At 39.7% G+C, this 23,706-nt stretch overlaps 1 protein-coding gene across 3 annotated transcripts in view; it reads right to left on the bottom strand.

Annotated features, from left to right (window-relative positions):
* LOC111156938 (janus kinase and microtubule interacting protein 2) overlaps positions 1 to 23,706 on the bottom strand; it is a 69,965-nt gene that overhangs the window by 18,734 nt on the left and 27,525 nt on the right. For 2 of the 3 annotated variants that reach the window (XM_022518098.1, XM_022518097.1), the window contains exons 10-18: positions 20,730 to 20,813; positions 19,984 to 20,046; positions 17,189 to 17,287; positions 15,037 to 15,135; positions 13,228 to 13,281; positions 12,284 to 12,349; positions 6,778 to 6,846; positions 4,498 to 4,575; positions 2,387 to 2,590 (exon numbers count right to left, since the gene is read on the bottom strand). In XM_022518098.1, coding sequence (XP_022373806.1) covers positions 2,387 to 2,590; positions 4,498 to 4,575; positions 6,778 to 6,846; positions 12,284 to 12,349; positions 13,228 to 13,281; positions 15,037 to 15,135; positions 17,189 to 17,287; positions 19,984 to 20,046; positions 20,730 to 20,813 — 816 coding nt within the window. The remainder of the gene's footprint in view (positions 1 to 2,386; positions 2,591 to 4,497; positions 4,576 to 6,777; positions 6,847 to 12,283; positions 12,350 to 13,227; positions 13,282 to 15,036; positions 15,136 to 17,188; positions 17,288 to 19,983; positions 20,047 to 20,729; positions 20,814 to 23,706) is intronic. The other variant, XM_022518099.1, reaches the window with a different exon arrangement.

Here is a 23,706-nt window from a genome sequence, read left to right on the forward strand (position 1 = left end):
AAAAGTATGTACAAAATGCAACACCTTCAAAAACACTTCAGGAGAGGGGCGCCTGGGTGGCTCAGTGGGTTAAGCCTCTGCCTTCGGCTCAGGTCATGATCTCGGGGTCCTGAGATAGAGCCCCGCATCAGGCTCTCTGCTCGGCAGGGATCCTGCTTCCCACTCTCTATCTGCCTGCCTCTCTCCCTACTTGTGATCTCTCTCTCTCTCTGTCAAATAAATAAATAAAATATTTAAAAAAAACATTTCAGGAGAAATGCTAGATGGATGCAGTGCTATATTAACTATTAGAGATAAAGGACAAAGAAGACTCCAGGGTTTCCAGCCCGAGTGCTTCAGGAAATGATAATTCTACTGACAAGGCAGGCAGATGGGGAAAGAAGGGAGCAGTAAGGATAAGAATGAATATTTAGCTCTGTTTCATGTGTGAAACATTCAAAGAGAAATGTCTAATGAATAGTTAGGAATATGCTCTAGGATTTAACTGGATCATACACTGATGTATGACAAATTCTGGCCAAGAACTTCTGGAATAATTCTCTCAAAACTACTGATTACAATGGCAAAGAGTAAGAAATAATAACTAGAAAAGGCATTTTCTAGTGAACATTTGCTTGAGAGATAGAGAATTTCAATGGGAATCTGTGGGGCTCAGAAATATAACATATCTGGGCACCTGGGTGGCTCAGTGGGTTTAAAGCCTCTGCCTTTGGCTCAGGTCATGATCCCAGGGTCCTGGGATCGAGCCCCACATCGGGCTCTCTGCTCTGCAGGGAGCCTGCTTCCACCTCTCTCTCTGTCTGCCTCTCTGCCTACTTGTGATCTCTGTCTGTCAAATAAATAAATAAAATCTTAAAAAAAAAAAAGAAATATAACATACCTAACCGTTCAGACTGAGAACTTAAAGCAAACAAAACCATGTCTTTCAGGAGTGAATCACCTTAGCTGGTTAAAGACTCAAAAGAGATGATAAGCTTTTAATCATAAACAAATTCAGATAATAATTTGTACATTTTAAAAATAAACACTGCTGTGGCTCCACGGCACAACTCCTGATTTGTTGAAATTAATTAAATGCTATTGTAGCCCAAGAAATTTATGCAGAAGACATTTTCATTCCCCAATGAATGATGCCAGGGAGTCTATTATTAAAGGATTTGAAAACTCTTTCCAGGGTCAAAAAAATCAAAAAAGTTTACGATGGAATCTGAAGGGCCAATGAAACAATCGTGCATGCGCTGACCATCTCCAGGACAAATGGCTGCTGAGTTCCCCTGTTACCTTGGATAGTCTGTCTGACTATAAAGATTCACAGAACCCCTGGCTACATAGTAGGTATGTTAAGTGTCATGTTCCCCATAAACTGTTCTTACTGGTGTCATAAAATAACCTGCTCTTTGCCCACTCACCTTGAACTTTGAAGACCACACGATTCTTACTTCTTCCATAGTCCATCTGGATTTTGTACCAGTTCCTTGTCTCAGCTTCTGAGTACCCAACATGACAGCCTGCCACTGTCAATTTTGGGATTCTTTTGGAATCTGCTTTTTGACCAGGGCCCTAGTCCTCATCTGTCAAGCTAAGACATGAACTGAGAGTTGGAATTAAGAATTTTGGCTATAAATTGAGTGTTCTTGAGCCTTGCTGGTCTCGATGAGTCCCATAAATCAGAGATAATTCAGGTTGTGTATGACAGTGTAGTGCAGTGGTCAGATGCATAGGTCTTGAGTCATGCCCACCTGAAGGGTCATGCTGGCTCTGGAGCTTGCTATCTGGGTCATCTTGGGCAAAATTAAGCTCTCTTATCATCACTATCATTATCTCTTCAATTGGGATCATAAGAATACTTACCTTAGTGGGCTACTGTTAAGATTAAATACAAGGATGCAAGTTTAGTTCCTGACATAGCAAAAGCCAGTAAGTAAGCAGCAGTTTCCAGACATTGTTGGTGTTGCTATTTGTTCTGGGAATAAAGGAAAGGGCCCTTGTTCTCTTTTACCCTATTCAGATAATTGGATCAGGCTAGGATCTGGACTGGGATGAGTAATAGGACGTTGCATTAGTTCTGTCCTGAGGAGACTCTTGCTTCCCTGCATAAGGGAGCTAATCAGGCTCCAGGATACTGAAAGTGTATTTCATGACAAAATAGTTCCCAAAATAGCAGCAGTATGCAATGCTTCCAAAATGCCAATTTCCTTGAGACTGAATCTTTACAAAACTATCTTCCTCTCTCTGAGCCTAGGTGGAAAACAATAGTTATTTGCCTCTCTGAAAATAGTTTATAGCTCCTGGGCTTCTCCACACCCATACTCAGTACCATGTGCTTAGTACTAAGTCCCATTTGCTTAGTACCAACCCTACACAGATGCAGTCACTCAGTCCTCACCTGATGGGCTTGCTGTAAGAGCTCCATTCTCTCCTGAAGAATCTGACAGTCATACTCTCTGCTCTTCCTCAGCATCTGCCGCCGTAACTTTTCTACTGCTGTCCTCAGCTCCTCTTGCTGTTTTTCACTTAACAATTCACCAAACTTGATAACAGTTTCTTGCTGCAGAGCATTGTACAAAGTAGCTTCTAGCTCCTGGATTCTCTGGCAAACAGAATTAGAAAAGTCTAACTTTGGAACTTACATTGATGTGTGTCAGGTGAACGGAGACGCTTGTGTATATGGTGGTGGGGGAGTCACACATTGTCGTAGTCATACAGGATCATAGCAATATGATAAACTTCGGAGCTTGTCCAGCCTGACTACCATTTTGCTAATCCCCTTTGTAGGATTCCCTAAAAGCCATCTAGTTAACAATACGTGAACTTCTCTGATGGGGAATTTGTTCTTTTTCCTGGGATCCTGTCCATTTCATTTAGAGGAAGTTCTTACTATACTAAGAGAACTGTCTATCCTTTTGTTCCCAAGTGTAGCTGAGAATAAGTTTGTTCCCTTTCATTTGACAGTCCTTCAGATATTTAGACATCTATCATGGTGCTGTACTTTTAGAAATAAGCATTGAAAAGTGGCCTAAGTTGGAATACTTGAAACTGGAGATACATTTCATGCATAAAAGGCCACCTCTCTACCACACAACACATCTATGAAACTGAAGATGGCTGTATAGTCTCCACATCTTAAAATACAAATTGAGAAATATGATCTAAAAATGGCCTAGAGTCTTCAAAATTGGTCTTTTTTTCTTAATACTCTGAGATATACAGCTGCTTTAGCTATAAAATGCTTCCTTGAGTATTCTCTGTTTTAGGTGAAGTGTTTATTGCTCCTTATATCCTGGTTATTTTTTTAACATGCCTCAGATATAGGAGCACAGACCTACAGTCTTACCCCGTGACTTTGACAGAGGTGGATAGTCATGCCTCGGTAAGGGGTGTTTTCCTAGCTCTTGTGCTGGACTAAGCAGATCTCATCTTTTTAACATTAAATGTGGTTGTCTGAATGAGTACTCAGTCACGGGACACACAAACACACAACGGAACCCTATCATGTACAGGTGGAGGAGGCACGGATAAAAGGGTAGGAAGGGAGGGGGAAAGTGCTTCCTTTTTCATTTTCCAGGGATCAACTCTCATTTTCTCCTTTCCCCATCAAGTGGTGCTCAGAATCTCTTACTCATTTTGGAAGAGAAGACTAATTCATCTTTGTTACAAGCAGGGGCTAAGTGCTTCACTCTTATCCCCAAAGTGACTCAGGCTGCTTCCAGGAAAGCATTATAAAAACCTCTACTAGCAACTCCTTGAAATGTTCCTCTTTTAAGTTTGGTCTTTTTCTCCTGAGTCATAACTGTGAATTAATGGTGGGGTGGGGGCTTAGAAGACACACAAGCTGTAGTTCAATATTAGCAATTACGGATTACGAATTTGGTATGGGGAATGAAGCAAATGTGCTCCTCAGTCAGCACAACGTTCAGTAGGAGAGAAAAAGGCACAGCCCATTCACCAAAGAGCCTTCCATACTGTGTTTGGATTATGGTAGTGAAGGCCACACCAGCATTACCCGCTTGCTTTGTCAGGCAAAGTTCTTTCACTCTCCAAGCCTTCATTCTCTCCTATGTAATATAGGAATAATCAGATTACCCATACTTCGCAGACTTGTTGGGAGAAACGTGAAGTAAAAATGTATATAGCAGACATTAAAGACTCTATCATTCTATCACTACATTAGGCTCCCAAACAATTGGATTTAATAAAATTTCTCTTTAATCCACAGTACCACCCAATCTGTCCTTCATTAAAGCATTTTATAATAACATACACTTAATTTTTTTTAAATGAAGCATAATTAAATACTTATTAAGTTTTTTAAGATTATTATAATAGGAAAGAGATAGGGAAGTATTTGTTCTAAAACCGGAACTGGAAGCCAGTGAATGAATGAGCTTCACGTCATGGTCTATCCAAGCACTTGGTGTGACAAGTGAATCAGGATGCTTTAATCCACAGTAGAGAACTGTGAACACGCTGGGTGTCTTTAGTGCTTGCTGTACCTACCATATATGCTTGGTCAAGAGCTTGTTTTCTGTAGTCTAGTTCTTCCTCTAGATAGCCTTTTATTTTGCAGAACTGTTCCTATAAAAAGGGGGCCATAATGAGAAATAGAAAGAGTCAATTGAGTTTACTAGGAAGTGATAAATTGTACTGATTAATATAAATTGTACTGATTAATTTTTCCTCAAATTTCAACATAAGTCAAGTCATTAGCATTTGCAGGGTCAAAGATATTGTCTGTTAGGGAAATGGGAAATAGTTCAGTTTTCATAGCCTCACACAGGGAATGTGAAAATCAGTGGAAAGAAGTATAAAAGACAGAATGACCAATCCACATGGAATGTTTTAAAGGATTTTTATGCCAGTCCAAGAGAGTACATGGTTAAGGACAGATCTGATTTTCACAAGGTAAGTTAGTAACTAGTAAGTGTATCTGTGCCAATATATTGGCAGGGTCTATTTTTGTAAGAATGTTTAGGAATGTAATATGCACAGTGGCATAATAAAACATAATAAAAATTATTCAAAATTATTTGTGTACAATTAGCAAGCACAAAGATTGATAATGATTTAGAGAATAACTTAAGAGAGAGCTTCTGCTCCTGCCACAAAACTCGGACTTCAACCTAAAGTTCCCCTGCTTGTCCTCAGTTTCCACATGCATGCTCTCACATTGCTAGCATCTTGCCATTAGCATTTAAAAATAAATCTTTGTGTATGATGTAGCCACAAAGTACAGTCAATTATTTCTTTGTGTGCTTAACTGAAGGAATAAGGACATCTTCCAACACTGGAGGAAAACTTGACTGAATCCACTTTGGAGAGACTGACTGCATGCGGCAGTTGTGCTGGTGATTTTCTGATTACCTCTGAGCTCCAGAGCCTAGAACACTGCCCAGTACAGGCTGACTGGGTAATTAATAATTTGTATATCTGAAGAGTTTTCAAGGTTCTTGGGTTGTTGTTGTTTTTGTGTTTTTAAGGATTTACAGTTCATGTCACATGCTTTGACTTTAGAGTCTAACCTTTTGGCAAAATAGAAAGTCCATATAAAAGATAGCAAAAGATGTGTAAGTTGTCACATACTATATAAATATAAGTCGACCTTATTACAGGATTCCCTAATCTGATAGGAACCACTACCTGGTTTTTAGTGTAATAACACTAATGACACTACAGTTATAAAATTCTAATGTATTCCTGTAAGTTATAATCAATAATTCTTGTGCTTGGGAACTTAAAAAAATTTTAATTGTAGTAAAAGACACACAACATAAATTTTATGCTCTTAACCATTTTTAAGTGTACAGTTCAGTAGTGTTAAGGATATTTACATGGTTAAGGAGCTAATCTCCAAAATGCATTTCATTTTGCAAAACTGAAACTATACCCATTAAACAATAACAACACCCCAAGTTCTCTTCCTTTTAGCCCGACAGCCATTGTCCCTACTTTCTAGGAGTTTACTACTCTGAATACTGACGTAAGTGGAATCATCCAGTGTTTGTCTTTTTCTGACTGGCTTATTTCACTTAGTATTATGCCCCTGAGGTTCATCCATGTTATATCATACAATTTCCTTCCTTTTTAAAGCTTGAATAATATTCACTGTATAAATAGACCACATTTTGCTATCCATTCATCTGCTGATAGACACTTAGGCTGCTTCCATGTTTAAGCTATTGTGAATAATGCTGCTTTGAACATGGCTGTACTTTTTGAGACTCTATCTTCAATAAATTTGGGCATATACCCAAACATGGAATTGCTGGATTGGATGGTAATTCTATTTATTTTTTCAGCAACCACCATAGTATTTTCCTTAGCAGCCACACACCATTTCACAATCCTACCACCAATGCACAGGTTCCAATTTCTCCACATGCCCACCAACATTTATCTTGTTTTTTGATAGTGGCCATCCTAATGGGCATGAGATGGTTTGGAGATTTTTAAAATCAGAGTTACACCCATCATTTCTGTAATTTTTACTATGACTCTATATGGTGGAAAAACTATTTAGCCTAAGAAAAAAAGACACTTAATTGAATTTTTCTTCAGTATTAGTTTATAGAAATATTATAAAAATACAACGTATTTTTGAAGAATATAACTTGAAATTATGGGATACTTCCAGGATTTCTGTTCCATAGTTTGTACACAAAATACTGGGAAGCTGCAAACTTGCTTTTCAGTGCCAGATAAAACTGGTAGAAAATAGTTGTCTTCCATTTGCCTTGTCAATTTTTCTTTGTTTTTCTGATACCTCATCTTTGTACTCACCATGTCACTTTCCAATTCCATCATTTTCTGGTGTAGGGCAGCCTCTGCTCCTTCAATTTGCTGGATCCACTAAGGAGTAAACAAGACAGAAAAGTCTGAAACGATTGCTTGATATGGTGTATATCGTGCAGTCTACTGAGTTGCTTTGTTTATTCTTATATCTCAGAAGCAGAGGAGAACTGAAGTGAAAACTTGGTGCATTTTATGTCTTAGGTCAGGAAATGTAGTCATACATTCATTCATTTGTTCGTTCGTTGCATTCATGGATGTCTACCATGTGTCAGGCACTGCATTACATACTAAGGTTTTGATGGTGAATAAGATCAACATGATTTTTTTTTTTTTTTTTTTTTTTTTGGCCTTCCTTAGAGAATACCATAGGAGGCTTTCTTGGAAGTGACAACTGCAACAGAGTCTGGTGAATCTGAGTCAGAGATGATTAGGCAAAAATGACGGGACGGTTTCAAGCAGAAGAGATATCCAATTCTCCATGGCTGGGGGAAACATGATAAAAGAAAGAAGGCCAGGTGAGATTGGAGAAATGGCAGTTTTTCAGTGTATGAAGCTGCCAACAGCTAAATGTTGAAGAATCATTTTTGTTGAGTAGAGACATTTTATTTTTTTTTTAAAGATTTTATTTATTTATTTGACAGACAGAGATCACAAGTAGGCAGAGAGGCAAGCAGGGAGAGAGAGGAGGAAGCAGGCTCCCTGCTAAGCAGAGAGCCCGATGCGGGGCTCGATCCCAGGATCCTGAGATCATGACCTGAGCCGAAGGCAGAGGCTTTAACCCACTGAGCCACCCAGGCACCCCGAGTAGAGACATTTTAAATCACATAAAAAAAAAACCCAACTTTCATAATACTTAGAATATATCATCCTGGTAAATGGCACTGATGTTAACACTGATTAGCACCCTGAGTAAAATTAGATCTTGAATAACATGACATGAGCTTACCAAATATTTGGTTTCATAGAACAAATTATTATAATGGGTCTCTCCTAAGTTAAATATCAGCTTATCCCTCAGGGAGGCAGCTGGGCATTATAATTGTGGGGGTTCTGAAGGCATACTACCTTGGGTCTAATCCCAATTCAAGTTTTTCATGGCTGTGCAGCCTTGAAAGGTTGTCTGATTTCTCTAAGCCTCAGCTTTCTTTCCTATAAAATAGGTTAATAATTTGAGGATTAAAGGATACAATTAATGTAAGGCACTATTCACAGTGTATTGAATATACTGGGTACCCAATAAATTCTAGTTCGGGGTTACAATGTATTTTTGTACTTCTACACTGTTAGAAATTTGCCTTACTATTAGAAATTTCTTTTTTAGTTTATCTGTGATAAATCATGTGGTACACTGAGCATTTTTTCTATATACCAAGGCCTTGATATTCACAAGGTGACACCATGTCTGACAGCCTCTTAGGCGAAAGAAGAAATGCCCAGGGAGACTGGAGGGGATACAGTCTGAGTTCTTATACATGCACATGGCTTCCCCCTGAAGCAAATTTCCATCAAAAGTCATGGGTAAATAGCCTCATAATGCAACTGTATACCATCAATACTTATCAAAATGCTTCTTTTCACTTGCTGCCCATTTGTCATTGAGAAACAAATTCTCTTGTAAACAGTGTTTTTAAGAGTAAAGTAAATTGAAGCAGTTTGGTCATGGGCTTTAGATACACATTGTGTGTTGACTCGAAGCCCTTATTACTTGTGATGCAGGAGAAGTTCGTGAAGCCCACATCTCAATGTCCTCATGTGGAGAATGCAAACAGTGGATGAATATAGGACAGCTGCAAACAACAATGAGATCTGTGTAGTACCTGGTTCATAACATGTTCTTACTATAGTCACTGTTCTTACTATTTTTTTAAAGATTTTATTTATTTATTTGACAGGGAGAGAGATAGGGGGAGAACAAGCATGGGGAGCAAGAGAGGGAGAAGCAGGCTCCCCGCTGAACAGCGACCTTGATTCAGGGCTCGATGCCAGGACCCTGGGATCATTACCTGAGCTGAAGGCAGCAGCTTAACTGACTGAGCCACCCAGGTGCCCCTCTTGCTTTTTTTTTCTGAGAGAGAGAGACAGCGAGCAAGCACAGGCAGGGGGAGGGACAGAGTGGGAGGGAGAGAGAATTTCAAGCCAACTCCCTGCTGAGTGTGGTTCCTGACATGGGGCTCGATCCCCTGACCCTGAGATCATGATCTGAGCCAAAATCAAGCATCATACACTCAACCAATTGAGCCACCCAGGCGTCCCTGCTCTTACTATTTTTAATATAAAGTCACAAGATGATTTACTTGGTGGACATTTGTCTAGGTTCAATCTCTGATTATATTATATATCTGAGATTATATATATAATTTCTGATTATAATCTATATATAGATTATATTCCTAGGCAGCTGAATGCTATTGAAAGTTGCAGTATCAGAAACTTCAAGATTCACATTTAGAACTCCTGGGAGGGGCGCCTGGGTGGCTCAGTGGGTTAAAGCCTCTGCCTTCGGCTCAGGTCACCATCCCAGGGTCCTGGGATCGAGCCCCACATCGGGCTCTCTACTCAGCAGGGAGCCTACTTCCTCCTCTCTCTCTGACTGTCTGTCTGCCTACTCGTGATCTCTGTATGTCAAATAAATAAATAAAATCTTAAAAAAAAAAAAAAAAGAACTCCTGGGAGATAGAAATATTCATCTGTGATTCCCAAAGGTAGAAGGTGACTTTGAAACTTGTGAATTGTGAAGATCTGCACAGAAGGTAACTGCCCAGACTATAGAAGCACTAGTTCTTCCACTTAAATCTTCAGTGCTAAGCACACTGTCATCCCTCCATACATGTTCAACTGAACCCCTCATACCTGTCTTGCAAAGGAGGTGAGTGGAGGCACGAACTAATTCACCAAAGCTCTAAAAGAGCAGGTCCTATGGGCTCCACATAGGGCACCTCTTGCTTTCAATAAGATGCTTAAAGGGAATTTGGGTGCAGTGGTTAAGAAGATCATGGACTCGGGACACCTGGGTGGCTCAGTTGGTTAAGCGGCTGCCTTTGGCTCAGGTCATGATCCCAGCGTCCTGGGATCGAGTCCCACATCGGGCTCCTTGCTCAGTGGGGAGCCTGCTTCTCCCTCTGCCTCTGCCTACCACTCTGTCTGCCTGTGCTCATGCTCTCTCTCTCTGTCTCTCTCTCTCTAACAAATTAAAAAAAAAAAATCTTAAAAAAAAAAAAAAAAGAAGATCATGGACTCTGCAAACAGACTGTTTGAGTATGAATCCTGATTCCACCATTTTCTAGCTGCGTGACTGGGGCAGTTACCTACCTACCTTCTCTGTGCTTTGGATTTCTTACATATGAAATTCCTCGCATAGAACAGTCATACCAAGACTTTGGCAATTAGAACAGTGCCAACTGCAAAAGAAGCCCTATGCAAGTGTTAATTATGGTCAAGTTCAAGTTGCACCACCCATCACAAAGGGCAGGGAATGGAAGACTTCTTCCAATAATTTAAGTAAATGTGAGGCACGGAGACCCATTTCCCTTTTCTTTTTCCTATTTATATTTTCTTTTCCATTTACCTCTCATTTCCTTCATGTCCGAATCCTTGCCTTTTACAGAAAGGCAAATTTTCTTGGCATTCCCAAACTAAGGAGACTTTTCTAGCAATAAAGAATTCTGGTCCTTTAGGAGTCCAACTGAATGAGACACTCTGGCTTTCGCTGCTAAGTAAATGTAGCAGACCTGGGAATACAGACTGTGTTTTCTTCATCCAACTGGATGTCACTGGAACACTGTCCTGTGGACATTCATAGTCACTTGTTCACTGCTTCAGTAAACATTTGTTGACCACCTCTTAGATGTGCTCAACTGTTGCGAAAAGCTAGGCAAACAAATATGGATATCATATTTGCCCTCATGGAGCTTAAAGTCTAGTAGTATGTGGTTGGGGGGCATATAACAACAGCAGAAAATGAGCAGCCACGTTATAGTTGTTAAAAGTCATAGTAGCAGATGCGTAGTTCACTGTGGAAACAGAGAAAAAAGCCCCTAACTGGGCTTGGGTGAATAAGAAGGCTTCCCTATGTTGGGGATGTCTAATGGTTCAGATTTAGCCAGACCAAGGTAGAAAAGGAAGATGGGAATATCTTCTAAGCAAAGAGAACAGTGTAAAGAGCCAAGGGATGGAAACAGTGATAGAGATGGAGAGAGACAGAGAGAGAAGATTGGGGTCCCAGAAGGATTTGTATATGGCTGGACCTTAGCTATGAACCAAAGAAACAAGTGGAATCCTGGAGAAGCAGCTAAGGGCCAGATCCTCGAGGTCCTCATGGCAAGTTCTGGATTCTAGACCTTAAGTTAGAGATAATGTGGTGCTATTAATTTTTTGTGGAGAGGGAAAGTGATAGGCCTGTAATTAAATCATAAAGGAAGTAAGTTTTTTACAAAGCAAATTCCAGATATCATTTCACAGGTAAATACCTCAGTATATATCCCTAACAGATAAGGTCTTTTAAAAAAAAATCCTTAATTCAAAGACCATTTTTAAACCTTGCAAAATGAACATGACCTCCTTTTGTTATCTCATTCCTGGTCCTATTAAAATCTCCCCAGCTGTCAGCAAAATGTTCTTTTCTCCGCACTTAGTGTCCTTGAATCGGGATCCAAAAAAGGATCTTTTCAATATTTCTTAAGTCACTTTTTATTTTATAGCAGTCCTTGCCTCTCCCTACATTTTTTTCCCTTTATGTCATGGTATGTCAATAGGTCATTTGACCTGGAGTATTCCCTCACTTCAGACTAGAGAAGGCAGATCAGCTTGTTTATGGTTTCATTTAATTTATAACAAACTCTACGCATTTAGGAATTAAGAAAGCATCTCAAGGAATTTATACAGTTGTCACTGTATCCAACCAGGTACACAAGCCTCTCAGGTATGTGCTGATTCTTGCTGCATCCTGAACACAGCCATCATCAAGCTTCTCCACTTGGCTCTTTGTCTTTCTTCCTACCATTTACCAGGTTTTGACACAAGGGGGCCAGAGCACACTCAGTGTTGCTCTTCTGCCAGTCCCCAGGTTGGGCTTTCTGAATGAGAGTGCAATGAGCCAACACTGAATTACAGAATCAGTTGAGGACAACTGATCTGTACAAAGCCAGGGAAGAGCGCATAGCAAGAGTCAGGCACCATTTTACCATCTCTTGACAAAACTCTTCCTTACTGCTGTCCCAGTTTGGGAGGGATTGTTTGGATAAGGTAATCCAGAAAGTTTTCCATTTTTAAAGTGACTACAAAGCAAGAATTATCCACCCACCCCAGATCAGTGTGTAGAATTTTTGTGTGTGTGTTTCCATTCTATTGGGGTTGTATCACCCTGAAAAAAAAGGATACTTATTAGGTATTCAGTAACACAAAGTCATGTGCAAAGAGACCATCCTTCAACCCTACCCTGCTCTTTAGGTGTGAAGTCAGACATTGAGATGATTTGAATGTTAGTTTGATGTATTACCTTTTCTGCCAGGGACAGCACAGTGCTGGCCTGAATTATGGCCACTTGTTCTTCATTTCTTAAGTTCTGCCAAAAGAGAGAGAGAAATAAAGGAAAGAGGCGGAGGATAGTTATAATAATTTGCACTATCCGAACATACTGCCTAACTGCCTGCCATAGATACTACCACATATGCATGTATGGAACATAACATTCTACTTAGTAATAATTCTCAACAAAAAGTTCATTCAAAACATGTAAAAGGACATTAAATGTGATTTCTTTTATATCTCTAATACTGATTTGATTTTGTGTTCCACTGCGTGCATACTTAGCTAATGGGTTATGAGAAAAGCAGAAACCAAAATGAAATAACAAGTAATCTTTTCATAGTGGTTTGATTGATTTAATGGATTCTGTTCTCTCCTTTGATGATTTTTCAAGGTAAAAAATGGGTAACTCCTTCAACCTATATGCATCATTCCTATAATATCTCAATGAATGGTCCTCCCACTGAATTAATTTGCCTTGACCCTGCCTGGAAGGTGTTTTTAGAAAGAAAAGAGATTATAGTTTCCTGGTCCATTTTTATGGGGCTGCCACCAACCCTACTATTTAGCAGCATTTGCAACTGCATGACTGATTAATTTCATGCTAGATGGCTCCAGGCAACAGTGAGAAGGTAATTAGCTTTAATCACTGCAGATGTGGTCGGCATTCAAATGTGAAACCAGCCCATGAAAAGCACTTCACCAGTTCCCATTTCTGCCACTGCCTTCCGGAGAGCCTTACAACCCCTCAATGACTTGTTTGATAAATGATTGATTCTCTTCAAAGAGCTACCGCCTTAAGTGAACATGGCTTCTCACTTGCTATTATTTTACACATGATGCCCTGGCAAGTATTTCTTGCTTCTCTTTGGGCAAATTCATATATTTACTGCCCTTAATCAATTCATTACTTACCCCATTATCACCCAGGATATCAAGCTGCTTTATGAGATCAGGGATGTTCACATCCTGCAATATCAAGGAATACATTCAAATCAAAGACATAAATGCGGCTTACTATTCTATCACTGCTTGACCTGTAACAATGAGAAGACATTTTAAGAACCATACTTCCTTGGGTTGTTTTCAATCAGGCACACATGGTTTTATGTTTTCACTCTGCTTCTTCCAAGCTGCGTGAACCTGGCAAATAACTTAACAGTTCATTCTCAATTTCACCAGTTCCAAAATACCTCCTTCATAGGCTGATTTTGAGGATAAAGAGATGGTATGTGAAAGAGTCTAGGATATAGTACAAACTTGGAATTCTTTCATTAAATTTTTTTCTTATTAATTGCCAATTTTTTTGAACTATGATAAATTGTAGGTAGAGAGAAAAGTAACAGATAATACATAAAATCAACTAATTTCATTCTAATTAATGGAATTCTGACCTAGTTGAGATTTTGACTGCCACGTAGAAAACTACAGCGCATTCCATTTTTTAGCATTAATTTCGTGCTATGGAAAATAGCTTATTTTAACTATATTTCTTGAGTCAGTTTGAAGCAGCTGAACTCTTTGAAAAAGTTCTCCTGCATATAAATTTCATCCACTAGAGTAGGTTGTTTGAGATTTATCTAAGAAAAGTATCTCAGGAAAAGACAAAGTAAAATCCTTTTCATTTAATTAGAGCTGAATTTAAAAAAAAAAGCCAACAAACTCCTCTGTTTTACAAATTTTTGCGCAGTTGAGGAAGGACAGAAGTTTAAACAGCATGAAAGAGGTTTAGGATGGAAAACAAGGAAACGCAATTTTACTGCCTAATTTTCCTCCCACTTTTTACTTCATTAGTACGCCTCTCTCTTCTTATTCACATCCAGATAGCAGTCCATCCAACCCCTACCACCAGGAATGGGAAGGTCTACCTCAGTTTCACAGGTAAAGAGAAGGCAACAAAAGCAGGTATTATTTGGCAGCTCAAGTGGGAGCAGGAATGGCCATGCACAAGGTCAAGGAGAGACCAGGAACAGTGGGAGGCTTCCCAGCTTTCCCTCCGGGATAGATATCCACCACGTGATTTCATTACATTGAAGGACAATATATTTTCCAGGAGATGGAGCCACCTCCATTCAACCTTAATGTTTAAAATGGATCCCAATATCCTTAAAGACAGAATTACATTTTATCTAAATGACCAACATGTTATAAATCATAAGTCCTTCTAAAAGAAAAATCTTCCCTAAATTAAATGTAATCGAAAGAGATGGTGGACTTTAAGGTCTCTTCAAACATCAAAATTCCAAACTTATGAATCCCATAGCACTTAGGACAGCATAACAAAGGGACTCGACAAATACTTTATCTGGTATACTTGAAATCTGTTTCTCAAAGTACTGAGTTTATTTAATATTTCCCCTAGATAACTAAGGGTAATTATTTTAATATTTTGAATCTGTATCGTCTTTACCCTGCTCTGTTCCTGTGTTCTCTGCTATCCCCGTTTATACATCTGTCACACATCTTTTTTTAATAAATTTTTAAAAAAAATTTATTTTAAGTAGGCTTCAATGCCCAACATGGTACTCAAACTCACAACCCTGAGTTCAAGGGTTTACTAACTGAGCCAGCCTGACGCCTAGATGCAAGTCTTTTCAGTTGCTACAGAGTTGGTATCAAAATAACACCCAGTGACTAAAAAACAAAAGTGATGAATAACCTCCCCTTTTCCAATTCCCAGTTTTTCTACTTTTTACAAACATAAAAAATTGAGTATCTGCCTACCTTGACACCTTCTTTCATACAGTAGATCTGTAGAGCACTCACACCATCAGAGAATGGGTGAATTTGTAGGTTAAATGGAGGAGATCGTCTCTCTCTTTCCTTGAAATACAGTGAAGAATATATGGGAATTAAAAAAAAAAAGGAACAACTGATCAAACACTAAATCAGTTGTGTGTGTTCTCTCTTTAATGCTATTTCAGTAGTTTATCAATGTCATGTGGCAAAAAAAAATCAAACTCAAGATGTTCATGCTTTAATTTAATGGAAAAGAACTGACTGATCAACTAAGAGGTATAGTAGAAGAAATTTATAGATGCTGTCGTTTAGTCTTGCAAATTTTTTGATCAGAGAAATGTCAGAAGTGAAGTTCTCATTTAAACTATATGAATATTTAGAGCTTTCAGGTGTCACAGAGAACGGTCTTTTTTTTTTTTTTTTTTTTTAAAGATTTTATTTATTTATTTGACAAACAGAGATCACAAGTAGGCAGAGAAACAGGCAGAGAGAGAGGAGGAAGCAGGCTCCCCGCCGAGCAGAGAGCCCGATGCGGGGCTCGATCCCACGACCCTGGAATCATGACCTGAGCCGAAAGCAGAGGCTTTAACCCACTGAGCCACCCAGGCGCCCCAGAGAACGGTCTTTTGACCTACGTAGTTCTATGGCTGTTAACGACCTTTTTGCATATTCAATCCACTCAAGCTTTATGATGAAGATACGTGAGCTACTAAACAGGACTTTGCTCTTCCTCACTGAGGAAAACCAACTTTTAACTCTATCCAGATCTAATTTGAAAACAAAACGAAACAAAACAAAACAAAACAAAAAAACAACCCCCCCAAAAAACCCTCAAAAAGAAACTCCTGGCAAAATAAGAGAGCCATTCAATGGGAAATTTCCTTATCTTTATGTATCCATATACATTCAATGAGATTCTAAGCCAGGTTCTTTTTAAAAAAAAAATTTTAAGGGGCGCCTGGGTGGCTCAGTGGGTTAAAGCCTCTGCCTTCGGCTCAGGTCATGATCTCAGGGTCCTGGGATCAAGCCCCACGTCCAGCTCTCTGCTCGCCTGGGAGCCCGCTTCCTCCTCTCTCTCTGCCTGCCTCTCTGCCTACTTGTGATCTCTGTCTGTCAAATGAATAAATAAAATCTTAAAAAAAAATTAAGTAATCTCTACCTGCAATGTGAGGCTAGAACTCATGACCCCCCAGTCAAAAATTGCACACTTTTCTGACTAAGCCAGCTAGGTGCCCCAAAGAAGTCAGGCTTTTTCATTTTTATTTATTTTTAGAGAGGGAAAGCAGGGGGCAGAAAGAGAGATCTTAAGCAGGCTCCACTCCCACTGTGGAGCCCAACATGGAGTTTGATGTCAACCCTGAGATCATGACCCGAGCCAAAATCAAGAGTCAGACTCTTAACTGCCTAAGTCACCCAGGTGCCCATTTTTTTTTTTTTTTAAAGCAATCTCTACACCCTGCATGGGGCTTGGACTCATGACCCCGAGATCAAGAGTCACATGCTCTACTGACTGAGCCAGCCAGGTGGCCCCCAGGCCAGATTCTTTGTGATACAATAAAAATCTGATTTGATTGATATGTTTTACTAAAAAAAAAAAGACAAAAAAAAAGACTGAAATTTGGTCAGGTTAACTAAGGTGTTTCCTAAAACAAGTTACCTTGCTTCTTGGCCTTTTGCATAAATGTGTTATAGATTAAAAAAGTTTACTCACGAATTCAAGTGTGTAACAAAATATTTTTGTATATAGCACAATTGGAAATATAATTCTCGAGGTAACATTTTTATGAGTCACAATTCAATGAAGGATGGAAATGATTACTTTAAAAGCTATGATATATTAATGAAGTTTGAAATCCATTATGTAAATTATTTAAAAATTATTCATTCTTGTTCTTGAAGGCAATCGTGTCGAAAAGTACAGTATCTGAGCAGACAATTCTGACTTGCATCAGGTCTTGGGAAAGTTGTTCAATCTCAATTGCCTCATCTATAAAATCTCGATTATGGGTGTGAGGTAGAATGACAGTAGGCATCTGAAGTGCTTAATTTAGCATCTCACACATAGGATGTGTTCAATGCATGTTAATTGTTACGATTATTTTTATTATCATTATCATCATCATCATCATTTCCTTACTTCTAGCTCTAGGTTTCGAAACTCCAGCAGCTCATTCTGGTCTCGGGCATCCTGTAGTTCCTGTTGTAACCGGTGATTTTCTGCCTCCTGTTTTTCTATCTAATAAAGTAAATCCTCAAGTTAGGTGACCATTGCAAAAACTGTCTACAATTTAGCAAAGCAAGCATGGAGAGCACTCATTTAGTTGGTGAATAAATCATCCAGACCGTGAAATAAAAAATCCCAAGTAAATGTGAATAAAATAAGTCTTACGGTTTCCCTTTAGTTATCCTTTGATTGACTTTTTGCATCATAGAGGAAAATGCTTTAAGACACCTGCATTCATTGAGATAATGTCTGGGGACCCTCTGAGTAGTGAATCTGAGAGTACTAATTAGGCCTTTGCTCTGGGTCAGGGATGGTGTCCTGGCACTACATTTAATGGTGTACATAGTGGAGACCGATACCTCTTGTTTTTGAGTTACAAATGGTCAGAAAAATTTCATATAAATAGCTCTGATCATATACAAAACTTTACTGAGTTCCAGTTACCTACAGAATAAAGCCAAACTCATCAATATGCAATTCAAAAATCTTTATACTCTGGTCAGCACCTAGCTCTCTAGCCTTAAATATTCTCACTATCATCTCTGTACATGCACACACTCACATGTGATCACACGCACACAAGAATCGGGAACACCCCATCTACCCTGTGGACTAACTGCCAGGAGTTGTGTCTTTGTTCATCTCTCTGCCTAAAAGGGGATCCCTCCATTTCCTTTTCTGTGTGAGGAACTCCTACTTTTCCTTGAACACAGAACTCTAACATTCCCTACCAAAAGAGGCTTCCTTTGTCTACCTATTTAGAAGTGACACCTTTTCCCTCTGTTTTCCTGTAAGAATTCTCCTATAACGTGATGAAGCATGGAATTAAGTAAGTTATGTAAAACATGCCTCACCCTATAAGATAGGTGTATGTCTACAAGGGACCAAACATTTTCATGATCTGTAATAGGTTTGGGGCTGCCTTGAGATTTGAGCTGTATGAGTGGGCCTTACGCACAGGAACTATTTAACCAACTGAGCCACCCAGGCGCCCGCCGCACAGGAACTATTTAAAATCTTGAATTTAGAAATAACAACCCAGGGGCTTTTAATCATAGGATGAATCTTACTTTCCCAAGTATACCCACTTGTCATAGGATGAATCTTACTTTCCCAAGTATACCCACTTGAAGTAGAATGTTTAGCTTTATTGTCACTGTGATTTTCTTTTACTCACAGAAACTTGAGCCCATAAATTCCCCCTTTTAGCCCAAAGAAATCAAGACTGAACAAAATCAGACAGAAGACGTAATGGGAATTAGTTTTTAAGTGTAAAGAAATGTAATTAACACTTATTACCAGGCATCTCTAAGACTACTAAAAACCTTTTTCTCATAGCCTCAGGACATAGAACAATTAGAGGAAAAAAAAGATGGGGAACTAGTGAAATATTAGTGACATTAATTAAAGTAGTCATTTTTTTTTTTTTTTTTACAAAATCTATTTGTGGTCAAGCGAACTTTCAAAAGTTTTAAGAAGTTGACTTATGACCAAAGAGTGTCTACTACTTAGAATCTTACATTTGGATCCAAGATGGGATATTTGGGGAGGTTTCTGGTTTTGGCAATTAACACCGGCAATCAGGTCAATGGCTCACAGGATCAACTTGTGATGAATTATCTTTATAGAGACCCTCCAACCCCGAAAGTACCAGTTCCCAATCCTGGAATACCCACCCGCCTTCTACACATCTGCACTGTCTCATCCTTCAGAAAGGGAGGTAGGCTAAGGACTTCGTTAGACTAGAGGGGAGGAAGGATAAGCATCTTCTTTCCCTTCTCGTGCTTACGAGAGTGTTGTGGTTAATTTCAGTAGCCAAGGCTCCTGAATAGTGGCAGAAATAATCCTAAAATAATTTCTACATAACAAATGGATGAACTTACAGAATTATTTCCCTTATTCAAATGGACTTTCAAAGTCTGTTTTTTTCCCCCAAGAATAATATATTTTGCAATCTTTTCACTAGATTTACAGAAGGTAAATACTAAAGACAAAACCACCTTAAATTTAAAATGGTCTCTGTTGTATTTCATTGCCCCAGTCAAAGCCTATGGTCAGAGACAAATCAATTATATCTACTGGGCCTACACCATGCTTTTGCATCTTGATTTGTTGAGCAACCTCCTGGACATGCTGTTTTGTGCCTTAGATACATCTTTTAAAATATTCTCCCATTTAAAAAAAAATATATATATATGTATGTATATGTATATAAATAGCCAAGATTAGCAAAACGATTAAAAGTGAGAACACAGTCTATTCTGGGTTACACCATGGTCTTGGAGTCATATTCTGTCACTGCCTTGCACAAAATAACAAGTCCCATTTGTAGTGTGCTTTTTGTAGATGGACAACCACATAAGATGTGTGCACCTGTGGGTGTGTGTGTGTGTATATATATATATATATATGTATGTACAGTACACAAACAGTATATATATATATATATATGGTCAACAAATCAATAGGCTTTGGGATCACATTCCCTCAAGTCGGCACAATGCCAGCACAGAGCCATGCACACGGGCCACTAACTGATGGTGATGGCGGTGACAGGAATGCGGTTGAGCACGCAGCAGAGGAGAGTGCAGCGAGGGAAAAGCCTCCCCTTCCCCAGCCCCGGTGCCACTCCTGAGAGGACCCCCTGCTGCTCCTGGATCTCTCATCGTTTTCTCCTCTGCCCCACTAGGGTGTTGCGCCCAACATACCTTTTCTAAAAGCTCCTGGTTTCTCTTAATGAAAAGTTGTTTATCTTCTACCCAGTGTGAGTCCTGTTTGACAAAGAATATCGCGCAGTCAGCATTTCAGAGTGGCACAAGAGGGCATGTGTCGTCAAACCACTTGGCCAGAGTCGTCTTCTCACCCGGATTGGTGGCCTGCTGATGGCTGGTAAATGACACCCACCCCTTGTTATCAGCTCCTTCCTCAAAAGACATCGGGGCCAAAGTTGCCAGGAAAATTTCACCCCCTTTTCATCGACACTCACTAATCTCTAACTTTTTCAGACTGAATAATCCAGGACCAGCCTTCCGGGGACTCAGAAGTGACCACACAGGCTATAAGTGATAAGGGTCAGAATGCACACAGGCTAGATACGTATGGATGGAAAACATTAAAATGCAGAACCATAAATGTAGCATAGAGGCAAAGAATGCAGCTGGAGAGGCGGGTCTTTGTCTCAGCAGCTTGCGACCACTCTAGGCTATAAGTACAGGGCTCCTCTTCCTCTGGCCTTCTCTCTCTTGCCCAACCTCATTCGTGTTGTAGCGGGGTTCACACTCTGGCCAGAAAAACACCAGGGACAGAAACATCGAGTTGAACATTCTGACACAGTTAGAGAAAGGTCACTGTGGAGAGCCAAGCCGTGTCCTGGGTGTGGCCCATGCACAGGGGCTAGAGGACGGTCGGACTGAATTGTTTGCATGTGCAGAAGAGCCAGCAACCGAATACCTACCTGCCCTTTTTGAGCCAGAGTTGCTTCCAGATCTTCAATTTTGGCTTTATACCTTAGCACCTCTGCTTGCAGCTGTTCTTGAGCCTAGTGAAATAAAAATTCCAGAACTCAGTAAGTAAAATAAATGGTAACTCAATATTTCCCCCTCCTTATGTTTCTTCATCAGAACTCAACAAGGGAGGGATGCCTGGGTGGCTCAGTTGGTTAAGTGGCTGCCTTCGGCTCAGGTCATGATCCCAGCGTCCTGGGATTGACTCCCACATCGGGCTCCTTGCTCGGCAGGGAGCGTGCTTCTCCCTCTGCTTCTGCCTGCCTCTTGGCCTACTTGTGATCTCTCTTTCTCTGACAAATAAATAAAATCTTTAAAAGAAAAAAAAAAAAAGAACTCAACAAGGGAGAAAAAAAAATGTCTATGACCAAAGAACCTTTTAAAACTATGTTTAGGATCTAAATTCTTGCCTAAAACTTTCCATGGTTCCTTTTACCACCAGGTTAAAATTCAAAGTCTTCAGGTGAGATGTGAGAACTCCCGTTATATTTGCAGTCTTCCCCCCACAACTCATCAACAGAGTTTACCCCTGATCTGCTGGTGATCTCATTTCCTAAATATACCTTGTAACCCTACATTTCTCTCTTATTTGAATAATTCCTCTTCTGGAAAGCCTTCTCCTTCTTTGCCTCTCCCAAAACTTGCCATTCTTTCAGAGCCAACTTTGTGCCCTAAATCTAAATCTAGATCCAGATGTATGTATGTATGAATGATGTGTATCAGCATTTTTGGACACTGATCTTCTATGGAGCAACCTTAACTTCATTTGTTTTCAGATTCTTTTGTCTTCTTCCTACATAGGACCTTATTTTCTATGAAAATTTAGTGGGTTCTTTGTTTTTTGCCCATACATATATTTTTTACTAAGATCTTGATAGGTTCTTTAGTATAATGTGGAATAAAGTCAGCATTGGAAGAGATCCTTTTTTCTTCCTTCCTTCCTTCCTTCCTTCTTTTTTAAGGGGAGAGAGGGTAGGGAGGAACAAAGGGAGAGGGAGAGAGAGAACCTCAAGCAGACTCCCCATTGAGGAGCCTGAAAGAGGGGCTTGATCTCATAACCCTGACAACATGACCTGAGCCGAAATCAAGCAATGGATGCTTAACTGACTGAGCCACCCAGGTGCCCCGCCCTCGTCCCCCCTGCCCAGTTCTTCCTTAAAAGTAATCTCTTGGGGCACCGGGTGGCTCAGTGGGTTAAGGCCTCTGCCTTCGGCTCTGGTCATGATCCCAGGGTCCTGGGACTGAGCCCCGCATCGGGCTCTCTGCTTAGCTGGGAGCCTGCTTCCTCCTCTCTTTCTCTGCCTGCCTCTCTGCCTACTTGTGATCTCTGTCAAAAAAAAAAAAAAAAAAAAAAAAAAGTAATCTCTATACCCAATGTGGGGCTTGAACTCACAATCCTGAGATCAAGAATTGCATGCTCTGACTGAGCCAGCCAGGTGCCCCTCCTTTTCTTATTCTTCATTGGGAGGAGAATATATCTTTGGACTGTTGAACATTATATTTAACTTTATCAGATTAAAAAAATCCCAAACTTAATTTCACTAATTATTTTAACTTTAAATGAGCATGGACTACAATCTATTTTTCTCTTTTATCAAAATGATTACATCTTTTATTTTCATGATACTCATTCATCTATGTTATCTATTTTTGCATTTCTTTCTTTTTAAATATTTTACTTATTTATTTAGAGAGATAGGGGGCATGTAATCGAGAGTGGGTGAGGGCAAAGGGAGAGAGAGAATCTCAAGCAGACGTCGTGCTGAGAGCAGAGCCTGATGCAGGGCTTGATCTCACAACCCTGAGATCATGACCTGAGCCAAAATAAGAGTTGGGACACTTAACCAACGGAGCCACCCAGGCACCCCTATTCTTGCATTTCTACTTTCTTTCAATTTACTCTATTACTCTTTTTCTAACATCTTGATTTGTTTTAGACTATTTTGCTGAGAATGGTTAAGTTTCTTTGACTTTTATGGCCAGAGATAACACTAAACCTTTATTTATTTATTTAAAGATTTTATATATGTATTTGACAGAGAGAGAGAGAGAGAGAGAGATCACAAGTAGGCAGAGAGGCAGGCAGAGAGAGGAAGAAGTAGGCTCCCCAATGAGTAGAGAGCCTGATTTAGGGCTCAACCCCAGAACCCTAAGATCATGACCTGAGCCGAAGGCAGAGGCTTAACCCACTGAGCCACCCAGGTGCCCCTAAACCTTTATTTAGAGGTGGCGGTAAAGTGAGAGGAAGAACTGGTTTCTATATCATCACCTCTTCAAAAAACAAGATGTATGCCATTATCTTAATTAGCCAACCCTATGTTGGTGAGAATGCTTCATACATGCTAATCATGAAAACCACAACTATTACATATTAGGGAATAAACACGAAAGAACACACATACATCCCTTTCTAATGACTGCCTGCCTATTTATTTCAAATCACAGTGTTTTTTAATTAATTTATTTATTTTTAAAATATTTTATTTATTATTTATTTGACAGAGATCACAAGTAGGCAGAGAGGCAGGCAGAGAGAGAGAGAGGGGGAAGCAGGCTTCCCAGTGAGCAGAGAGCCCGACGCAGGGCTCAATCCCAAGACCCTGGGATCATGACCTGAGCCGAAGGCAGAGGCTTTAACTCACTGAGCCACCCAGGTGCCCCCACAAGTGTTCTTTAAAAATGTTTATATTCATTTATGTATAAATATGCATGTGTACGTAGGCATGTTACAATTTAAAAATACACAACTATAATATCTATCCTGTCCCATTAAACAACTACAAGTAGGTCCTACAACACTCCTCAGCATACTACATACCCTTTAAACTGGGAAATAGGATAAAATCACTGGGTGGGCATAATCCTTTTTGTCCCATATAAATTAATCTATGAGGCAGTTATGGCACCGGTGGTTCGGACTGTGAACTC

Source organism: Enhydra lutris, unplaced genomic scaffold (genome assembly GCF_002288905.1).
Source record: "Enhydra lutris kenyoni isolate GAN:26980312 unplaced genomic scaffold, ASM228890v2 scaffoldscaffold50, whole genome shotgun sequence".
Classification (NCBI taxonomy): Eukaryota; Metazoa; Chordata; class Mammalia; order Carnivora; family Mustelidae; genus Enhydra; species Enhydra lutris.